Raw genomic sequence first — 24,902 nt, forward strand, 5'->3', positions numbered from 1 at the left:
ACCTAAACGAGAAAACCACAGATGCAAGATTATAATTTGAGGAAGTGACACACTGAGAGCCCAAGGAAGAAAAATGTTGCACTGGGATTATAGTATTTAACTGAAAGGGCAAGAATATAATGCAGCTAATAAAGCATATTGCCAAAATGAATATTAGAGATGGTAAATGCGGCAATCATAATGTGATACCCTTTGATTTGCATGTGTTTTGATCTATACACACAAGGGGGGTGTTCAATGTGATGAGTGAATGCATTTGGAAAAATCTGACAACAGGTCATTCTTTCACAGTAGGCCTAGTCTTTCTCAGCAAATGAGTAAGTCTGTAAGATGATTAAGTAACATCATAATTTCCTGTCTTTAGCTAAAAAACAAGTCAGGACAGGAGCAACATCACAACATCACATCTTCCATGTGTTATTTGTAACAAAAAACACTACTCCTTGTATCTGGTATGAACGCTCTGTTTGAATGGTGCTACGCTATAAGATAGTGACCAAGACCATACAAAGGTGAAGTACCTTGCTATCTTGATGACTTTGTGATAATCTCCTGTAGTGGGTGCCATTTCAGATCTCATCCTCTTCTACAATATAAGGCTCTTAATGTGAGTACTGAGGCTGATCCTTTGGTTATTTTGCCCCTTGGTCTTGGAATGACCTACAAACTAAGATAAACTTGTCTCACTAAATTACATTAGCATAGCTTAAGAGGAAACTGTAAGCCCTTGTAGTTGAGATATGCGCTCAAGTGAATAGCTATCTGAATAGCTATCTCAGTGTTTGGAAATGTGTTTGTCTATAATTGGCTAATGTGGGTGGGCTTAATTGACTGTATATCTAAGTTAGGGCCTGACCGAATTAAAAGCTTTGACCTGTCCTCGAATCGCAAAGTACAAACCTTTTACCCTATCAAGGTTTAATTTGTTGTTAGAGGCCAAATCAAATTGCAATAGGGTACAATTGTGTCATGCAATTCGCAGTGGGTCAACAAAGGTACACTTTTACCATAGGGTGTTGTTAGTTTGAATTGCTAATTATTAAGTTATTTCTCACACACTATTTTCTTTAGTTCATTGAAATGTCCAGTCTGTGTTTTAAAGATCATGCTATTTTGAAGCTCTACTGGTACCTCCATAATTTGACTATTAAAAGATTATGACTTTCTGCTAATAATGATTTCATATTACTACCTTGACCAATGGACGTATAGTAAGACAATATGAAGGGCATATAAATCAACCCTTCCAAGGCAAATTCATCCACAAATCCCCAGAATCCCCCCAAACAAACCCATCCTCATGTCTTGGCTTTTAATAAAACTGTAGCAGAAAGTAGCAGACCCCTACAAATCACTCCCATTCAAGGTCCGCATAAATCTCCCACTTTTTGGAATTACATTTTTAAACATTTTACAGTTCTGACAGAGAAATTATGACAAACTGCAATTCTAGGATTCAAGATAAAATTACAAAGGGTTACATTCAAGGTCTTCACTTTTGCCGATTATATGAATAAAGCTGAAAGCAAATAAAACATGACAGCACTTTATCCCTTGCTATTTTTCCAGAAGAAGAAAAAATACAAACATTTGTTATTGAAGTGCAAGCTTGTGTGCACAGAGAAATGGTTCAGGGCAAACAATGATTCATAATCAAATTGTTTGACAAAGCCTTTTCGTTCAAAAGCAAACAATCCCTGGCATAAAGTTGTGGAAATGCCACGCCAATTCTTGTGCCAAGTATTGGACTAGTTATGCACAGTGGACCCACTTAGATAGAGACTTGAAAGAGTGGCTGCCAATTTAATGAACACTTTTCTTAACCTCTTGCAGCAGCTTTTCACTGTGATGACCACAGACATCAGCTAAAGCGAATCTCACACCATAGACTATAAGTCATCTGATGATTCGTCTGGGCTCTTCTATCACAAATGAAAACGTGGCCTCATTAGAGAGGAAGCTTGTGTATATGTTATTAAATGCCTACCCTTTCTGGCTCCTATATTTTACCAGTCATAATATTGCCACACAAGGAGTAACTGCCTACAACAACGAAAGTCTTTCTTGAGTTCAGCATTATATATATATATATATATATATATATATATATATATATATATATATATATATATATATATATATATATATATATATATATATATATATATATACACTCACCTAAGGGATTATTAGGAACACCATACTAATACTGTGTTTGACCCCCTTTCGCCTTCAGAACTGCCTTAATTCTACGTGGCATTGATTCAACAAGGTGCTGAAAGCATTCTTTAGAAATGTTGGCCCATATTGATAGGATAGCATCTTGCAGTTGATGGAGATTTGTGGGATGCACATCCAGGGCACGAAGCTCCCGTTCCACCACATCCCAAAGATGCTCTATTGGGTTGAGATCTGGTGACTGTGGGGGCCAGTTTAGTACAGTGAACTCATTGTCATGTTCAAGAAACCAATTTGAAATGATTCGACCTTTGTGACATGGTGCATTATCCTGCTGGAAGTAGCCATCAGAGGATGGGTACATGGTGGTCATAAAGGGATGGACATGGTCAGAAACAATGCTCAGGTAGGCTGTGGCATTTAAACGATGCCCAATTGGCACTAAGGGGCCTAAAGTGTGCCAAGAAAACATCCCCCACACCATTACACCACCACCACCAGCCTGCACAGTGGTAACAAGGCATGACGGATCCATGTTCTCATTCTGTTTATGCCAAATTCTGACTCTACCATCTGAATGTCTCAACAGAAATCGAGACTCATCAGATCAGGCAACATTTTTCCAGTCTTCAACTGTCCAATTTTGGTGAGCTTGTGCAAATTGTAGCCTCTTTTTCCTATTTGTAGTGGAGATGAGTGGTACCCGGTGGGGTCTTCTGCTGTTGTAGCCCATCCGCCTCAAGGTTGTACGTGTTGTGGCTTCACAAATGCTTTGCTGCATACCTCGGTTGTAACGAGTGGTTATTTCAGTCAAAGTTGCTCTTCTATCAGCTTGAATCAGTCGGCCCCTTCTCCTCTAACCTCTAGCATCAACAAGGCATTTTCGCCCACAGGACTGCCGCATACTGGATGTTTTTCCCTTTTCACACCATTCTTTGTAAACCCTAGAAATGGTTGTGCGTGAAAATCCCAGTAACTGAGCAGATGGTGCCAGACGGGCCGGTCTGAGTATTTCACAAACAACCATGCCACGCTCAAAATTGCAATTGCCATGTGATTGGTTGGTTAGATAATTGCATTAATGAGAAATTGAACAGGTGTTCCTAATAATCCTTTAGGTGAGTGTATACAGCTCTGGAAAAAATTAAGAGACCACTGCATTTTTTTTCTTAAATCAGCATGTATGGCAGCCATTCCATTCCATTCATATTTTTATTTGAAATTTGTGAGAAATGTTGTCAGTAAATAGTAAAACCAGAGAAACTGATAATTTTGCAGTGATCTCTTAATTTTTTTCCAGAGCTGTATATATGTATATACACACCGATCAGCCATAACATTATGACCACTGACAGGTGAAGTGAATAACACTGATAATCTTGTTATCATTGGACCTGTCAGTGGGTGGGATATATTAGGCAGCAACTGAACATTTTGTCCTCAAAGTTGATGTGTTAGAAGCAGGAAAAATGGGCAAGCGTAAGGATCTGAGCGACTTTGACAATGGCCAAATTGTGATGGCTAGACAACTGGGTCAGAGCATCTCCAAAACTGCAGTTACTGGTCAGTACCTATCAAAAGTGGTCCAAGGAAGGAAAAGCGGTGAACTGGTGACAGGGTCATAGGCGGCCAAGGCTCATTGATGCACGTGGGGAGCGAAGGCTGGCCCGTGTGGTCCGATCAAACACACAAGCTATTGTAGCTCATAGTGCTGAAAAAGTTAATGCTGGTTCTGATAGAAAGGTGTCAGAACACACAGTGCATCGCAGTTTGTTGCGTATGGGGCTGCGTAGCTGCAGACCAGTCAGGGTGACAATGCTGACCCCTGTCCACTGCCGAAAGCACCTACAATGGGCACGTGAGCATCAGAACTGCACCACGGAGCAATGGAAGAAGATGGCCTGGTCTGATGAATCACGAGTTCAAGGTGTTGACTTGGCCTCCAAATTCCCCAGATCTCAATCCAATCGAGCATCTGTGGGATGTGCTGGACAAACAAGTCCGATCCATGGAGGCCCCACCTTGCAACTTACAGGACTTAAAGGATCTGCTGCTAACGTCTTGGTGCCAGATACCACAGCACACCTTCAGAGGTCTAGTAGAGTCCATGCCTCGACGGGTCAGGGCTGTTTTGGGACCTACACAATATTAGGCAGGTGGTCATAATGTTATGGCTGATTGGTGTGTATATATATATATATATATATATATATATATATATATATATATATAATTTGTTCAGTTTTTGCTTGATTTAACAGTTTTTTTTCATTGTCTGTATTCACAGAGATTCAGTAAACAACTGTAAACTTGTAGGTGCTTTTCAATGTTTTAATGACCTTTAGAGTCTGAAATCTATCCCAAATCAAACCCTTAACATAGCAGCTGTTTTATTTATTGTCAAAAGCCACTTTCTACTACTTATAAATAAAAACATGTGAATAAAACCGCATAGGGTAAATGTCTGTTATTTTCTGTATATATTTAGGTCAAAGGTTTGATTTGGTCTAACTCTGGACAATCCCCCAATCTGTATACAATTTTTTCTGCTAACTAGAAACCCTTTATTGACAGAATGAATTTACTGATATGCTACCTTGAGGTTTCACTAGATTGAATTAAGCAGTTAAGCAAAAACTGGGGCTGCAGCAAAATTGTTGTCTCTTAATTCAGTCCCTTAATTGCTGCTTTGCCAAGGTTCAGGGCGAAATAAAATAGTTTAACTACAATCTAAAGTGCGGTGCAGTGAAGGGAATCACTGTATGCTAATGAATTATGCTAAATCATTATCTAAAGCTTTATCAGAGAACTACAGTGCATGTATTGCCAACGTGTCCATCTAAAGTCTGTAAGAAAGCGGAACGCATATTTGAATTAAATTGATAAGAATTTCTAGATTACAGTATAGCTCTTTTTTTTAAGTCTTTAAAAAGGAGAAATTATGCCGTACAGCAACATTTAAAAAAGGTTTTTACTCTTTGTCTGCCACTGCTCCCAGTTAATCTCATTTTCAAAAGATGAAATAAATAAATAAATAGTTATTTGAAATCTGATCAGCTCTGCATGCTTTAGCGCTTGACATTCCGTAAAAAGATGGAACATGGCATTTGGAAGACAAATTTGCTATAAGGTCACTACCCAGTACTATTTCACAAAATGAAGAGGCATTCATGCATTTACATACCATCTCTGGTACTGGCCAATTACCCTCACAACAAACAATAATAATGCATTCTATAATGTCAATTAGCTCTTGGAAGGCCTGTCAGAAACAACTTTCGCTGTTTTCATTGAGGCAACAGGGTGGAAACAAATATATTCATCATGCTTGATTTTTTCAATATGGGGGATGATTTAAACTGATTTGCAGTGTCTTCAAAGATCCCCATGGTCCAAACATCTTGTTAGCTTAAATTGCTATATAAGAAGGGACCTCTGGAAAAGTACTAAAATCATGTTACGGTTTAGGTTTTTCTGAAGCTCTCAGAATTGTATTGCTTTAAAGAAAAATAAATATGTAATAAATACATTCTTCTGACAATAAACAGCATTTATTTGAAAAAAATAAAATATAATCTCAACACATCTGTATGTATGGTAAATTATACTGGACTGAAAGCCAGTTTGCCGTAGGTTATATGTTCAGTCGTAAATTTGTATCTCTGGTCATTTTTAAACATTAGTACTCAAACAGGGGTGAGGGGGTATTTTTCAGAGAGCTTTATTTATTACGGCAAGTCATGACAAGTCATGAAATCTGCAAGGACTGAAGCCATGATTCACCCCATAAAGGCACGCTGACAATGTAAACTTCGGGCAAGACTTTTGAAACCCAGCCTTTTCAACATTGATACTAACAGAAGTAACTTGGTTCCATCCTTGTGGTCATTTTATTATGTTTTTTTTTGTTTAGGTTCATTTTGATTTAGATTCTTTTTCCATGTGAAAGCATGGTTTTATAATCATTAGATCTATACAATCAGGACAGAGATGGACTGTGACAACAGATTATATCTGTGTGGGGAATGGAAGGATAATGAGGTTGTCGAAGAGAAGAGCAAGAAAGGTTTTAGTTTCCATTGATAGATCTCTTTGTGGGAGACAAGGCCCTCTCTTGGGTTATTTATGGGTAGAGCAAAGAGAAATGTGATGTCCTTTTTTGTGAAGTGGTTTTGTTCTGCCAGGTTTCTGGTCTAGCAGAATAATATAGCCAGCATTTAGACAACAACAAAAAAAGCGCTCAAGCTCTTCAAAAAGATCAGCGGTCGAGAATATCACTTCTGATGGAAAAGATGAGCCAGTGAAAGTCAAATATTCCTTTGCACATGGCAGAGCACCCGTGCCCATTGTCACCACCTTCAAGATAAACTCCTTTTCTTTTCTTTGAAGAATGGAGTGCTTTGAGTAGCTTCCAATTTTAGATATAATCAGGAGAGAACACTTTGCTCATAGCAAAAAAAGTCTGATTGTGGGCATCCAAATACTTCTTACAACATAATTACTAATGACAGTGAATCCAAACTAATTTGTAATAATAATCAAAGTCCAAGGTTACTGTGCTGTGTATGGTCTGGCTTGGGGTTATAATATTGACTTGCAGATCGACCGTCTGTTACAGATAGTAAGTCAATAGAGATATTTAGCATTTCCACTGAACTGTTTCTGCAGCTCTTGCAGTGTGGGATCCAGGGCAAGGTTGAGATGAAAATGTGATACTGAGCTAACATAATTTGGACCAATCAAAACCAAATACAGTTCTAGTTGGGCTTGAAAAAATAAAGCTTACCTTTGTCAACCTCCCACTGGAAGGTTTCCAAGAGCATAACATGAGTTCACTAGCCAGTGTGAAACTAGAGTTCTTAATAACTAACTTAATTGGCATTCTGAAAAGTGTTTTTATCATTAGACAGCATGGGACAAACTCCTACTAACCAAATCTCATCCGTGAGTATTTTTTTCAGAAGAAAGTTCAAAGCATTCCTACACTCATAGAAATCCTTGCCGTAGTGTGAACATCCCAATTTACAATTCAAAAACATCATTAAATACATAGATGCAAAGAAGGCAAATCAATTTAAAGTGTTGTGCTATAAATATGTAACTAGAATATTGATAGGCGTTCATTTGAGAATAAGACTTGTTGCTATAAAATTGTATCTAAGAAATTTTTGTTTGTATGTTGCTTTTTTTAAGAAAGTAGAAGTAAAAGTTAGAAAAGGAAAAAAACTGCTTTGGAAAGTACATGCCAATAACACGGCTGGGCCAAACCCTGCCGGAAAGACTGTTTCTTTATAAATTCCTAATTATGTCATCACAAGTTGTTAAACTAATTGACCCTGCAAGGCATTTCTTGTTTCTTTCTCTTCTTCAGTCACACGTTGTCTACTGAGTGCTGATGAGTTCCACAATTTGGTTGGTGGCTTATGGCATATAACATCTGTCCGCTGAGATTTGTGTTTATATCGAAGAAAAATTAAAAAACAGATCTCGATCGGGCTCTATCAAGGGAAAGACTTTGCCAACAAATGAAGCACAGATGCTCTATAATTCTGTGCATACGTTCTTTAAATAGACAAAGCTATGGATCTATAATTACATTATTGTTTCCAAATCAAGTGTTGTACTTCTTGGAGAGGAAGGTATTTACCATAGAATAAGATGCCACTTAAGCACTTGGTAACAGAAATAGTATCAGGTTTTAGGTATTAAACAGCTACATACCCTTTACAGTCAATTGAATCTGCATAGTCCGTGGGTTGAATTGACTTTGTACAGAACAGGTGTATTGGCCATCATCAGTAACATCCACCTTCTGTATTTGCAGGCTGTATTCCCGTTTGCCGCCAACCCCCGACACGATTGACACACGAGGGTCTACCGACCACTTATCGTCCCCTGCGAAAATGATGCTGGAGCGGTTCAACCAGGCTCCTTTAGACTGCCCATCTGAGAGGTAGCACCTGCAAAGATGAAAAAGTACAACGGTTAATATTTGTTTAATTTGTGTTTAAACATTTACTAAAACTATGTATAACGGTAACCAGCCAAGAGCATACCTCTAATGTCATGACTTACTGACCAGCAGGTCAAACAGCCATTGAGGCAGGATGTTGATAAATTGCACATACATGTTAATGACCAGTTTCTCCCCTGATTAAATTGATGATCTAGGTAGCCAAGTCTTACATGTCTGTTGCACACAGGAATTAAGCACCAATAACAATCTCAGCAAAGGTATGTTGTGTAATTGACATGTTAATTTATTTAAGTTTAAGGCCAACTTTCAAATCCCATCCTGAAAGTGTCCAAGCAAGAATGGAGTTATATGGTAACAAAATAAAGGTTTAAGAGCTGACAAAAAAGATGGAATATTGCCAGGAAAGTGCCGCTGTTGCCGTGCCTGGACATGTAATGCCAAGACATTTCAAAACACACTGCTTAGCGAACTGATACAGTACTCTGGGTCAGTTCACTTCAAATAAAACATGTTTTATTAATCTTAGTTTACTTAGATTACTTTTTATCTCTGGAAGAGTATTGGCAATTTTTGGCTAGTGGTAGCAGTCTGTGTTTTTCTACCTTTGAAGGTTCAATATCTTTCCATGTGTAGTATTTTCTGGCCACCTTTTTCAATTAAATAGCTTTCAAATATAATCAATATTTATGTTATCTTACGGAACCTATGGACAATCTAAGAAAGAAATCTGTGTTGTAAGGGAACATCTTAGAGCCGAATTGTCATTTGTGGCATACTTACTGCAATTAAATGTATTCATATTCTTTGCATACATATATATTGAAACCCTTACAGTCAAAACCACATGTTTTTTCTTCTTTGCATGCACTCAACAGAGACATAAACACAACAGAGCCGGGTATTATCACAAGGAATATTACCAGTTGTAGTGTATTAACAAAAGGGATTTAGCCAAGAAGATAGCTTATGAGTCATAATAATATGTTTGCATCCTGATTTATTAGCTTTTCTGCATATTCTCACATTTCGCGGAGGAGTTTTATTGATGAAATGTGAATAAGGCTTACTTGTTCAACAGTAAATAAAGTGGACCGCTAGTTGTATTTCACCAAGTTTTATGTGGAAAAGGGGAACAATGGCCAGTGCCCTGAATAATAAGAGTAATGAGAATTTAATTTGCTCACCAGTCATTGTTTAATAATTGAGACTATCCAGGGCATACATTCAAACTATGCAGCCAAGGAGGAAATCAATTGGGTGACATGTGCCAAACTATCTGCCTCTTGGGCCAAGGAAGTGTCTGTCAGATAAACTGCAGAGTGCAATGGTTTCTGTACCGTTCACTCCGTTTGCCCTTAAGAGACATGTGGCTTTAGGCACAATATGACCAGAGTGATCAGGAGCTAAACCTGGATAATGACGATACTCTTGCAGACTAGCACTACAGCAAATCTCCGAACAGCTGCAGTGTGACCAAACTGTGCCACCACTGGCCCCACAATCTGTTCCACATCTCTCCGTGGACTACTGGAATCGTCGCTTTGAAGTCACTACATGGAATTAGAATTTGGCAAGCGAGGTTAACATTTAAGTCATTTTTAGCAAATACTGCAAACGGCTTTCATGATACAAATGTACATTGCCTGAGCAGCTGCCACTGCCTTTAATTTTCTATTATATTCAGTTGTTGGCAATGAATTGGTAAAAACTGACCATAACATAATCATTTATATATAATAACTATACACCAATTTGTTCTACCTGAATTGTAGGTCAGGGGCATTACTATTAATGTGATTTGCAACATTAAGAAAGGAATGAATACATCACTGATTTCCTGTAAATGTGACCACAGTACAATGTACATCAGAGCAAGAAGCATGGGAAATATATAGAAAAGAAGCATGCAACTTAGTGGTTCCACATTCATTTCTAGACTATGAAATGATTGCTTTGAGATTGAGCTATTTTAATTGAACATCTGATGATGAATATTGCCTGGCATGCTGTCATGTTTGATGTTCATCTCTCAATTTGTATGTAAATGTAAGATATGCAGACTTAAAGCCGGTTTCCTGCTTGAAGTGATGCAACTTGTAATTACATTGTCATTGCTTATCCTTTTGTTTATAACTCTGTAATATCTGCAGTACCCTACTCTGTGAAATGCCCTGTATTTGAAGTGCTTTGTGATTATATATAGGTAACAGTAATAGTGAGGCAATACTCTTTAAAAAAATGAAATCATATACTGTCACTGTCAAAGATAAGGACCTGTGACAAGATGTAGAAGGATGGACACCCATGAGAAAGATTTTATGAAAGTGAACTGTTTCATGTCAATCATATTCCAAACTCATTTTAATCTGAAGTTAAAGTCTGAAGTCATGTGACGCAGGAGTCAGAGGAAGGAACGCGCTGATGTAGAGATTAAAAAGTATTCCATGAGACTGCATTTCTTCTGTTGGAAATCAATCGCCTGAATTTCCGATTGTCTTATGCTTTTGAAGTGACTAATTTCAAAAGCAAGAAGCTAAGAATATATACATATTTTATTCCTTCTTGGGGACTGACAATAGAATGGCTTTTCCTTTGAAGAACAGGGAGTGAGGAGAAAGAAACAACATGAGACACTCATTGGTTTTGAAATTTCCCATAACATGATTCTTGGTTTGTCAGCTCTCTGCGGAAATGTATGAGGAGAGAGGATTTTTTTCTTTTAACCAGATAAAATGTGGAAAGCATGCTATGGAAAATGAATGTTCCATTAATCATCCTCAGCATATCTTTGTATTAGAACTATATTACCAAGAGAACAACTGGGTATTGAATAGCAATGTTTGCTGTATTTCATAACTGAAAAAGCTCAGCAGTGTTTGTGTATGGGAGATCAGTGTTAGTATTGGTAGTATCATACAAAATATTGATGCCACTCTGTTTAAGAAAACGTTATTTATGGGAGGGGTTTACTTTTTTCTTTCATTTCATTTTTCATTTTGTACCCTTATTACATTGAGAAGCTGATGGTTAGACATCAACTGCAAATAAATAAAATCAGATGTTTTGTTTAATCTTGCAGTCCTAACTCTGTCGTCTGTGTTCATTCAACGGGCTGAGCATCCTCTTTGAAACATATCCACTCAAAATGTCTCACCCAAGGTGGGTTTAATCAAGTCCTGTGTGTGGATTTCTACTGGATATACAGCTTCTCATGGTTCAACTGGAACTTAGGGTAATTACTTTATTGGCCCCAAAGGTTTACATTGGATTTCACTCGTGCCATATTCTTTCTAGACTTCTATTTACTTGATCTTTAAAAGCAGGTTCTGTGAATATTTCATTTGTTCCACGTTTTGTATTTTAGATACCCCAGAGTTCACAGGGTACACCTATTTTATTCACTTCAGTAATTATGAAGAAAAAAAAAACAGCAGGAACATGTTGAGCACCTTCTATGAATTGAAAATGATTAAATACCACAGTTAATTACAGTATGGCAATCATTAAGCAAAGCAGGCACTAATCCTTTTATACAAACTCATTTAGGCACTTCGTGAGTAAGCCATAATTATATCTGGAGCAGAGGTTTGACCCATTTTTTTATTTTTTTATTTTTAAGCTGCAACTTGAATAGACCATACAAAGTAAATGTTTCCTGGCATAGACCATGCAACTGTTCTATTCTGCAAACAAAGTTTTCTATTTCATGCAGTAGTCTAAATGTAAGCTAATATTAACATTTGGCTAAGAAAAGATCCGCACGTATTATGAAAGGATTCCACTGGAGGCGAAGATTAATATATTAAGTATTGCGTCGAACTCCTACCGACTGTGCTCCAAATGGGCTTAAAGCATTACATCAATTTTAGAGATATTTCCTTTTATCAACACAAAACAGTGTATCTCTACAAAGTATTTAAGCTATTCATATAAACAAATATACCACATCGGTATACAAAAAAAGGCACAGTTGGGGTGTGACAATCTATCTTCTAATACCAGAACGATTTCACTAGAAATACTGTGCATACACTAAATAGTTTGAATTCCCTAAACACAAGTAAGCCCACAACACCTTTCCATGAGCAACCAAACTGAATAAAAAAAGAGACTACAGAGTTGCAGACAGACTACCTCAGTTTGGTCAATTGGAATCTTTACCCATACTAAAATAACAATAACTTAAAAACCAAGATCACATTAGTTAAATTAGTGGAAGATAGCACTATGTATTCCTGTGAAGGGATATATCCAAGAGATTAAATACAACCAAGAAGACCTCACAGATGAGAAGTTGAGAGCAGAAGCAAACTAGTGTCAACTGGAAAAGAGACACTATAGATCCAAATTTGAAACAACATATTATTACTCAGATCTTACTAAGAAGGAACATCAATATATCTTCCAAATTCATACAAACCAAGCAGGTGTTACATTCCTAACTAAACAAGAATGTGTTTAAAGTGGGTCAACATAGCTCCAAGGAATGAAAGGGATTCTGGTGTTCTCTTGGGTTGGAAATTGGAGCATGTAGGCCAATGCAGATGAAGAAAAACAACTAAAACAATTAGTTTTTAATTATTATTACTAAACAAAAAGACATTCTTCCATATCCAGCACTTAGCTTGCTGTTCATTTCAATTCCACATCAAATCTGTCTATATCAAAGAAAGTAGTAGAAAGACAACTTTGAGAAGATGATATGATGGGTAGAATAACAGCTTGCAAATCTTTAAACATGCCTAGAATGGCTACTAAACCACACAATGTGAACAAAGCCTTTGTCTTTGTGAAGGAAATTGGGAGATTTCTGGTTATGATTATCCTGCATTTTATATATAAAAGATGTGTATATGATGGAAGAATGGTAACATTTAGTGTAAGGAAATAAGGATTTTTATTTTTATTTTATATATATATATATATAGCAGCAATGGTCTGAATTATCAATGACATGCTGACCTTTCACCTTTTCAATGTTCTATTTTTGAAATAATTTTTCACTATTGACATTCAAACACAACACTTTCAACAACTTTCCGAAGATCAAAATGTTCTCAAAGCTGACAACTGTAAGATATTATTTGTTAGAATATATTTTTCTATGGAAAATTCTATACCATCTGGTTTGGTAGAGGAAACAGACTTCCTCCCTTTTATCTGGTAGCCCTGGTAGTCTCTGGTAGCCCCTGGTAACCTTATCTGTATGTCCAGAAGACCAAAAGGGACCTGTCCTCTTATTGGCTCCTAGCCAAATTCGAAATGACCCCCCACTTCTAAATTACTTTAGCATAAGGCACCCAAGTCATGGTGGTGGGAAAATGCTATTGGTTGGAAGGAAACCTTATAAAAGGGAAAACAAAGAGAATTTTAGTTCTCTTAACTTCTTCATCCTGCAACGAGACACAACAAGAGAGGGCTGGAGGGAGAGAGAGAGAGAGACACACTGCCTACATGACCAGACTGAACTTAGGTGTCCTGTGAGGAGAAAGAAGAAAATGGGTATTATCTGTTTCTTTCTGTAATCCAGCAAAAGCTTAATATTACTTATTTCAGTAATATAATTGAATGATATTAGTTTCCTATTTTTGTCAAAATAAATGATTATTGCACATCTGTGACTTGACCGCATCTTCCCTCTAAAAAGAATCTTAAAAGAGAAACCAATTGACCAATGAGTTTTCAGTTCAACTATGTATTTAGATTGACTGAAAAACCAAGCATTCAAAATTCTCTTACACAACTATGTACAAGTAATGTTTCCCCAGATCTAAGGTCATGAATAAAGATGAGAGTCAATGCTAAGATTTGCGTAAAACAGCTCAGGTTAGGATCATTTATACTGATATTATAAATATTCTGCTCATATTAATGTTCGTAATAAAAAAGGAATTCTATGCAGTAAGAGATAAAGTCAACCAGATTTGCATATGCTTGACACTATATTAAGCTCTTGATAAATGTTAAACTCAAAAGAGGATACATCAACTTTTATCTTTCTAAGCCCTTTCAAATCTATGGCAAAGCTTTATTATATATACAGTACTGTGCAAAAGTTTTAGGCAGGTGTGAAAAAATGCTGTAAAGTAAGAATGCTTTCAAAAATAGACATGTTAATAGATTATATTTATCAATTAACTAAATGCAAAGTGAGTGAACAGAAGAAAAATCTACATCAAATCCATATTTGGTGTGACCACCCTTTGCCTTCAAAACAGCATCAATTCTTCTAGGTACACTTGCACACAGTTTTTGAAGGAACTCGGCAGGTAGGTTGGGATTGAGATCAGGGCTCTCTGGGGGCCATACCATCACTTCCAGGACTCCTTGTTCTTCTTTACGCTGAAGATAGTTCATAATGACTGTCGCTGTATGTTTGGGTCGTTGTCATGCTGCAGAATACATTTGGGGCCAATCAGATGCCTCCCTGATGGTATTGCATGATGGATAAGTATCTGCCTGTACTTCTCAACATTGAGGAGACCAGACTTCTCCAGACAGTAGATGGGTGTACCAGGGTCCCACTGTTTTCTGCCAATTCTGAGCTGATGGCACTGCTGGACATCTTACGATTGCGAAGGGAAATAAGCATGATGTGTCTTTCATCTGCTGCAGTAAGTTTCCTTGGCCGACCACTGCATCTACGGTCATCTGGAAACTCTTGTCTGCCTTGAAATGTCTGCCTGGGAGACTACCCCAGGCACTCTACTACCTTGTGTCTTGTTGCTGTGCTCAGTCTTGCCATAGTGTATGACTTTTGACATTAAACTGTCTTCAACAATCTCACTTTGTTAGCTGAGTTTGGCTGTTCCTCACCCAGTTTTATTCCGCCTACACAGCTGTTTCTGTTTCAGTTAATGATTGTGTTTCAACCTACATGTTGAATTGATGATCATTAGCACCTGTTTGGTATAATTGTTTAATCATACACCTGACTATATGCCTACAAAATCCCTGACTGTGTAAGTGTACCTAGAAGAATTGATGCTGTTTTGAAGGCAAAGGGTGGTCACACAAATATGGATTAGATGTAGATTTTTATTCTGTTTACTCACTTTGCATTTAATTCATTGATACAAATAATCTATTAACGTCTATTTTTCAAAGCATTCTTACTTTACAGCATTTTTTCACACCTGCCTAAAATGTTTGCACAGTACTGTATATATAATAAAGCTTTGCCACAGATTTGAAAGGGCTTAGAAAGATAAAAGTTGATGTATCCTCTTTTTTTTCCACACCTGCCTAAAACGTTTGCACAGTACTGTATATATATATATATATATATATATATATACACACTCACCTAAAGGATTATTAGGAACACCTGTTCAATTTCTCATTAATGCAATTATCTAACCAACCAATCACATGGCAGTTGCTTCAATGCATTTAGGGGTGTGGTCCTGGTCAAGACAATCTCCTGAACTCCAAACTGAATGTCTGAATGGGAAAGAAAGGTGATTTAAGCAATTTTGAGCGTGGCATGGTTGTTGGTGCCAGACGGGCCGGTCTGAGTATTTCACAATCTGCTCAGTTACTGGGATTTTCAGGCACAACCATTTCTAGGGTTTACAAAGAATGGTGTGAAAAGAGAAAAACATCCAGTATGCGGCAGTCCTGTGGGCGAAAATGCCTTGTTGATGCTAGAGGTCAGAGGAGAATGGGCCGACTGATTCAAGCTGATAGAAGAGCAACTTTGACTGAAATAACCACTCGTTACAACCGAGGTACGCAGCAAAGCATTTGTGAAGCCACAACACGTACAACCTTGAGGCGGATGGGCTACAACAGCAGAAGACCCCACCGGGTACCACTCATCTCCACTACAAATAGGAAAAAGAGGCTACAATTTGCACAAGCTCACCAAAATTGGACAGTTGAAGACTGGAAAAATGTTGCCTGGTCTGATGAGTCTCGATTTCTGTTGAGACATTCAGATGGTAGAGTCAGAATTTGGCATAAACAGAATGAGAACATGGATCCATCATGCCTTGTTACCACTGTGCAGGCTGGTGGTGGTGGTGTAATGGTGTGGGGGATGTTTTCTTGGCACACTTTAGGCCCCTTAGTGCCAATTGGGCATCGTTTAAATGCCACAGCCTACCTGAGCATTGTTTCTGACCATGTCCATCCCTTTATGACCACCATGTACCCATCCTCTGATGGCTACTTCCAGCAGGATAATGCACCATGTCACAAAGGTCGAATCATTTCAAATTGGTTTCTTGAACATGACAATGAGTTCACTGTACTAAACTGGCCCCCACAGTCACCAGATCTCAACCCAATAGAGCATCTTTGGGATGTGGTGGAACGGGAGCTTTGTGTCCTGGATGTGCATCCCACAAATCGCCATCAACTGCAAGATGCTATCCTATCAATATGGGCCAGCATTTCTAAAGAATGCTTTCAGCACCTTGTTGAATCAATGCCACGTAGAAATAAGGCAGTTCTGAAGGCGAAAGGGGGTCAAACACAGTATTAGTATGGTGTTCCTAATAATCTTTTAGCTGAGTGTATATATATATATATATATATATATATATATATATATATATATATATATATATATATATATATATATATGTGTGTGTGTGTGTGTGTGTGTAGAGACATGGCACACTACAGACACCTACAACATTAAGACAAACACATTCCCACAAGGTTCTACTAAATCCTGCATTTCTTCAGATTGCAGCCAGTCAAGTGAAATTAAACTCTCACAAAAAAACATGTATTACTTATTAAGATATAAGCATACAGTCCATTTTATTGAGATGGCAAATGACAGTTATTATTTTGTTTGGTTCATCGTTCTTTTAGGTTGTTTTACAATACATACCATCTAGTCAGAACTGATGTTAAAGCATATTCTGTTCAAATATAAAATGTGTATTATTCTTTTGTTGATCGGTATATATTTGATATAATCAGTCATCTGTACTATAACATAGAACACTAGCATCCCTATGAAATAAACTTCCACCTTATTCCAAGTATAACAAGTGAGTGTTTATCCTCTGGTGTCCAAGAGGAACTACTGAATTCATTATTCAAAGAAATTTTACAAATGGCATGCTGAGGTACTTTGACACTTCAAATGGTAATATACATGGTAATGAGGGTTGGGGTTTAAGAAGGAGCAAACAGAGCCCCAATCATATATGATAATGACAGCACCTGATTTAAGTATTTGCAAGACTTCTAGGATCACCTGTGGATGAAAATTAAAATCTGTCCCCCACGGGCCCTTTCCAAAGCCAGGAATTTCTAAGGAAATGTGATTATTGTGGTGAGAATTAGAGTAAATCTTGCCGTGAAATGTTAATGGACTTGTTTTTTCTTTGAGACTGACAACATTTAATTCTTCTGTGCAGCAGCCGTGATAACATGCACCTCTGTGACACGTCATCTTTACTTTGGCAAAAAAACATATCGTATTAAAAGCATCACAAGGCTCCTTAGAACTCAATCTCTGCTTACAACCAACTTTTATACAGTAGATCTTCACTATAGTTCCACTTTTGGAAGGCAAACAAAATTCTTCTTATTAAGACCAATACATGAATTCAAGTATCACCATATTATAGCAATAATAGCCTATTTTATGATGAGAGTAAATATAAATTCCATGTGTTAAGTTTGGAAAAAAAAATATATATATACAGTCATCCCCCGAAGTTATGTCGTAATTCTTTCTGAGATCAGTGACATAACTTGATGCTGAAGCAGGAGCATCCCTATTCGAAACCATCATGAAAATTCAGGAGTAATAAATAATAATATTAACTATATTCCATTACAGTTACTCAGGTGTTCTGTTTTCTAATACTTAAAAAAAAGAGATCACGCTAAGGTTAACTTCTTGATAGCATACAGGCAAAGGCAGGAGACTCAATAAAGAGAATTGTGAAACCTGCAGTCCACTTGCATTATTTTTATTTCCATGCAGCCAGCACTATAGTGTTTTTTTATTAAAAAAAAAAAAAACGGGAAAATATAAATGTGCAAGACGGAATAAATATTTCTACAGAAGCCTGCCACTGAGAAAGCCTGCCAGAAAAAAGTGAAACAACTACATTAAAATGTTTTCATGTTTAATGAATTTTGACACTGCTTTACATCAGTCAGTACACTTGAAAACATTACAGATAATAATGGTGACTTTCCAGCAGTTATTTGGAGGTGATAAGTTCAGGTTTGTGGCACTGAAGAAGTTTGTTTCATTTGTGATATTATAGTTGTACTTGCATTCCAGTCGTAACCTAAACTTTGTATCGTTAAACAAAACTTAATAGTAACTTTCTCTCTTGAATGCTGAACTGGGTGATTTTCACTTTTGTGTGTTCATTTTAAAGATGATCAATGTTCTCCCCATGAATTCTCTGTTGTTGGGTGGCAGAAAGCAGTCAGGCATCAGAAATGTAGTGGGAAACACATTTTATGCGCCCTGCAGTTAGATTATGTTCAGATATTATGTTTAGACTTAGAAAGGCATATACACACATACCACACTCCTTTGCAAAGTATATGCAAATTAATTGTATGCATGATTAAATTTAAAGCATATATTTTCTCCCCATATGTTATCTGTAACAAATATATATATATATATATATATATATATATATATATATATAAAAAATTTAATTCTATTCAAGCTATGCATCATCACTATCAGTCTATATTCGATCCACTGCTGGGTGAAGGCCTCCCCAAGATGTTTCCAATTGCTTCAATCTACAGCTTACCTTTCATTTCTTATTTCATCTTCCTATCTTTTATGTGGTCATCTTCTAGGTCTTTTTTTCATCTCTTGGTATCCATTCAATAGCATGCCTTGTCCATCTTTGATCTGTCCTTCTGGCATTGTGTCCAGTCAATTGCCATTTTAACATTTTTCATCTTTGAATTATGCCACATATTTTAGTTTGTTCTTGGATCCATCCATTCATAATATATTACAAGCATACATTATCCCAGCAGTTTCTGTATCATTTTTGCATTAATTGACTAGATTTCACAGCCTTAAGTGAGCACTGGTACTATGCATTGATCAAATACTTTTCTCTTCAGACAAATGGGTGGATTTCTTTCAAAAGCATGCTGTTTCTTCCAAATTCCATTTTTACTCTTCATTTGATTTCTTTGATAATATCTCCATCTGCGCTGATTCATTTTCCAAGGTAGACATCATTTTTGAATATATAGATATATATGTGAAGTTCTGACTTTCAGTTCCTTTAGGGATCCTGATCACATTGATAGAAACGAATAAACTACTGTTTACAGCTGCACAATATTTTCTCTGAGTCCTATGAAGAATGGAAGACCCCAAAATGTACTTTATTATTGCTGGCAGTTCCTCAGAGGAGGAACATTAAGTTAGTGTGTCTGTACAAGTCCAGGCCCAAGCATTGTAAACTGAAGGCTGGTGGTAAAATGAACATCAAATTAGATCGTTTCAAAATTGACGATCATTTCCCCCTTTGACTATAAATTCAACCTGACCTCCCCAAGGTGACCTGGGAATAAAACCATAAACCTCTAGATTATACTGCTTCATGTCATACCACAGTCCTCTAATAGAAGCATCAATAAGGAGGAACACAGATGTGGTTCTCAAGCATCAACAGCAGGTTTTTTCTTTTGTACAGCACATCGTCCAGTTTAATGTACACTTCAAGAACCCCAATAAGTCTGTGCCATAGTTGTGTGCCACTCCTAAACACAGTCATTGAATAAACTATAATTCTGGATATCTAACCTATGCCATTCAATTATTCAGATTTTTATACCTGAAGACCAATCTTGCACCCAAATTGATTTTAATTTTGTTAATTAATGATGCCAAATGCTCAAATAACAGTGGCTAATGGTGAAAGATTATAAAACACACACCAGAGACATAAAACAAATCAAACCTGCCAAGTTGTGCCCTCCAAGACCTAATACACCTAGACTCAAGAGTGTGAATTCATGAATCCCCTCCCCAAACAGTAAGAAATTACTGGCTGTTTCTGTCAAACATACTACTTTGCTCTCTGTCACTATCCCCTTTTATACAATCTTTGCTTTTACACTTCTCTATACTAATTGGTCTTGACCTTCCTTCACAATCGATCACACCATCTTCCACTCCTCACTCTCTCTCACACTTCTTCACAACATCTGCTTTGGCCTAGTTCTGTTCCCTCCTCTCAGGCTGCTGTTGAGGTTTCATGTTGTGGCTCCTTCTCTTTACCTTGCTCTTTCTTATTACAGGGGTGCCTCAAGGATCAGTGTTCAGTCCCTTTGTGCTGGTATCTGGGCATTTTCTACCACTTCTGTGCTCATGATAGTCAAATGTGTGTGTGTTTGTGGATACATTTCTTCTCCTCCTGGATACACCCACAACATCTTAAGTTTTATAAGTCCAACCTAGTCGTCTGTGTCTTCTTCTGTTCTGTCCATCTCTGTTTACTTTTTCACATTTAGTTCACGAATGGATCATACAAAAATGCAATTTGCGTTGAAAATTATTTAATGTACTCCAGAAATTTGAAGTGCAACATTCATGACGATGGGAAATTAGAACTTTTAATTTCCAGTACATTATGATCATTAATATAATAAATAGTCATTATATGTGTGAAATAAATAAGTAAATAACAGTTTTTCCTCAGTCTACTTCATAACTGATTACAGATGCTGTATCAAGAAGAATCATATTACAGCTTAAATGCAAATTTGTATATTTGTGAAAGGACAGAAAAAAAGTAATTTCCTTTAGGTAATGCTTGCTGTACCCAAGGAATTAAATATTTAAACTATACTCCGAATGTCACACTGACTTACATGACATGTATAAGATCTGCAGGATAATTAAGAAAATATAATTGAGGCTAAGTTCCCTTAACAGCCCCTGTCATTAAAGATAGAGATCATTTAAATATACAATTTTTCCTCTCTATGTTGAGATTTTTGTTAGCTTCTTTCTTCAGTCTGGTAGACACATTTAATCTGAATGAAGATGCTTTCTTGCTACAGAAAAACATATATATGATGTAAACAATAGATATAATTGATTATAAAATAATTTATGTTTCAGGTAGAAATGTTTTTCAGCTGGAGGACTGATATATATATATATATATATATATATATATATATATGTATACACACTCACCTAAAGGATTATTAGGAACACCTGTTCAATTTCTCATTAATGCAATTATCTAACCAACCAATCACATGGCAGTTGCTTCAATGCATTTAGGGGTGTGGTCCTGGTCAAGACAATCTCCTGAACTCCAAACTGAATGTCTGAATGGGAAAGAAAGGTGATTTAAGCAATTTTGAGCGTGGCATGGTTGTTGGTGACAGACGGGCCGCTCTGAGTATTTCACAATCTGCTCAGTTACTGGGATTTTCACGCACAACCATTTCTAGGGTTTACAAAGAATGGTGTGAAAAGGGAAAAACATCCAGTATGCGGCAGTCCTGTGGGCGAAAATGCCTTGTTGATGCTAGAGGTCAGAGGAGAATGGGCCGACTGATTCAAGCTGATAGAAGAGCAACTTTGACTGAAATAACCACTCGTTACAACCGAGGTATGCAGCAAAGCATTTGTGAAGCCACAACACGTACAACCTTGAGGCGGATGGGCTACAACAGCAGAAGACCCCACCGGGTACCACTCATCTCCACTACAAATAGGAAAAAGATGCTACAATTTGCACAAGCTCACCAAAATTGGACAGTTGAAGACTGGAAAAATGTTGCCTGATCTGATGAGTCTCGATTTCTGTTGAGACATTCAGATGGTAGAGTCAGAATTTGGCGTAAGCAGAATGAGAACATGGATCCATCATGCCTTGTTACCACTGTGCAGGCTGGTGGTGGTGGTGTAATGGTGTGGGGGATGTTTTCTTGGCACACTTTAGGCCCCTTAGTGGGCATCGTTTAAATGCCACGGCCTACCTGAGCATTGTTTCTGACCATGTCCATCCCTTTATGACCACCATGTACCCATCCTCTGATGGCTACTTCCAGCAGGATAATGCACCATGTCACAAAGGTCGAATCATTTCAAATTTTTTTCTTGAACATGACAATGAGTTCACTGTACTAAACTGGCCCCCACAGTCACCAGATCTCAACCCAATAGAGCATCTTTGGGATGTGGTGGAACGGGAGCTTCGTGCCCTGGATGTGCATCCCACAAATCTCCATCAACTGCAAGATGCTATCCTATCAATATGGGCCAACATTTCTAAAGAATGCTTTCAGCACCTTGTTGAATCAATGCCACATAGAATTAAGGCAGTTCTGAAGGCGAAAGGGGGTCAAACACAGTATTAGTATGGTGTTCCTAATAATCTTTTAGGTGAGTGTATATGTTTGTGCATGTGCACACGTGTGCATTCATAACTGTAAAGTATATACATTTATACTAAAATAAAAATAAAATATTAACTAAATATAAATAGACATTCTTATACTTTATACTTTTCCAAACAAAAATACTCTTATAGTTTGTATAGTTTATTATATAGTTTATAGTTTACACCAATGGCAAATGGCAATTTATAAATGTTTTATAACCAAGTTATTACCAGCCACTTATTAATGTACAGAGGATTTCTCTGTGCAATTTAAGATTAGCACAGACCAGTTTTTAAAAGGTTATTGACAGAGGTAATATTCTGTAAATGTACCCCAGGTTATAAAAAAACTTAATAAAAAATGCAATTGGTCTTCATGGATCTATATAACCAATATACAGTATACTATACATATATGCCTACACACAAAAATAATATTTGTAGAACATTTAAAGGACTTGAATATTAATATCTGCCTTTCAGGTTTTTAATTAACAGAGCTCATATATTAACGGAGAATTGAAGTAATTAATAGCAGATGGAATAGTGCCTGATATGGTATATTTTCTGCCTGTCAACTCGGGTTAATACAAATTATACCTCATTAATTTGGCATGGTATTTTTGAAAAATCACAGTAGGCCAGAACCAAGATTGTGCCTCATTCTTTTGTAGCTGCTATTTATTTAATATTTGTATATATGTAATTAATAACAAAGTTGAGCTTTTATTTATTTTTCAGTAGACCCATATAAGCAACCATTAACAGGCTTAAAATTCCTTAATATGATAATACTTAATTAGTGAGAATGCCGTGCTGTCATTAGCTCTATTTCTATGATGATTTATCTTTCTTTTTCAACAACAATATATATATATATATATATATATATATATATATATATATATATATATAACATTCACTGTACTCACATTAGTTTAAAAGGGTCAGGTTAGACTTCAACTTAATTATCAGTTTATGCTCATTAAGGAATGCATGGAAATAATCTTATTTACGGCATATAGATGGATACATTTTGTCTCCATAAAACCATGCAAAGTAGCTATATGATAAATTACTTCTTTAAAATTTTAATGAGATTAATTTAATTAGTTTAAAAATAAAATGCATTGTCTCCCATTTTGGATAGTGTGGCCGGAGGGCTCAATGATCATTATGTAACTACCATGTCAAAGCATTTGAAAGACCACCAATGTACCTCGATGGACGGGTGAACATTAAGTCACTTTAAAGGACTAGCACTTTCTAAAATGATTGGTCTACATTTTATCACGTGTTGGTAGGGGAGAGTACAAGTAAAGTACTATGATGTCCTCTTTCCATCTTATTAGCAACTTCAAATGGTTAATGTCCATCGCCATTTTAGTGGAACGTTGTATTTACTTTCCTACTTCATACCTGTCAAAATGACAATTGAGAAAACATGGAGTACGCTGACATATACGCTGTTACTGTATGTACTTCATAACACTTTAATGTTAATATTTAATCATACATGATATCTGAGTATTATAATTAAGCAAGTTTGAGATATTTTTTAAGCCACTAAGTATGTTATGAAGACAAATCAGTTTCATTCATTCGCTTTCTAATCAATCATGGCAGCCAATCTCTCAGCTATGTGTCTGCCTTGCTCCTCCGACAAAGTCTTGACTCACGGCATTGTAGCAAATACAAATTGTACTCTCAAGGATAAAGAGGGGTCTTTGTTGTGAATAACCAGCAAGCCAAGTGACTTTTCTTTATTTCCTTTCCTTAAAAGAGAATATCGTGCCTGTTATACAGGCATACATGCCGCTCACAAATCGGCAGACCATTGCCATAACAACCACTGAACTCCTAGTTTCTTCCAAGCCTGCATGAATTCTGCAGAGAATTACTGAGTAAATGTCACAAATAAGAGTGGCCAATAAATGCATAATACAGTATCAAGTGCAGCATACCATTATCTCAAAAACATACTCCTTTGAAGTGGAGATAACGCATAATTGCATGCTCCCTGTATATTTCAGATGAATGCCGTTTTGAGCTCATAAGTATGGAATAACAACATAGCCGGCACAGTGATTACCACAGACGTGCTAATGGCAAACGTGGCATATAAATGCATTTGTAATTATTGAGGCAAACTGTGCTTTATTGAAACTGAAGATCGTTGGAAATCTTTTGTCTTTTGTTTGAAACCCAATGATGTGTCTTTGCCTTTGGTGAATTGAATGATAATGAGCCTGGAAACTGGTTTCTAAAGCTGTAACTTTGAGGCCACACAAGGAATTGAAACACTTGCAGCCTATTTTCAATCCGCATTCGCACCCTAAAAATAGAGGTGGAAGGAAATGGCACACTTTGGGCTTCGT

The 24,902-nt window shown here is 36.9% G+C and overlaps 1 protein-coding gene across 1 annotated transcript in view; it reads right to left on the bottom strand.

Moving 5' to 3' along the window:
- Positions 1-24,902, bottom strand: part of negr1 (neuronal growth regulator 1) — a 269,540-nt gene that overhangs the window by 175,917 nt on the left and 68,721 nt on the right. Inside the window, exon 2 of the mRNA XM_066692238.1 lies at positions 7,900-8,138. Coding sequence (XP_066548335.1) covers positions 7,900-8,138 — 239 coding nt within the window. The remainder of the gene's footprint in view (positions 1-7,899; positions 8,139-24,902) is intronic.

The sequence above is a fragment of the Amia ocellicauda genome, chromosome 19, assembly GCF_036373705.1.
Source record: "Amia ocellicauda isolate fAmiCal2 chromosome 19, fAmiCal2.hap1, whole genome shotgun sequence".
Lineage (NCBI taxonomy): Eukaryota > Metazoa > Chordata > Actinopteri > Amiiformes > Amiidae > Amia > Amia ocellicauda.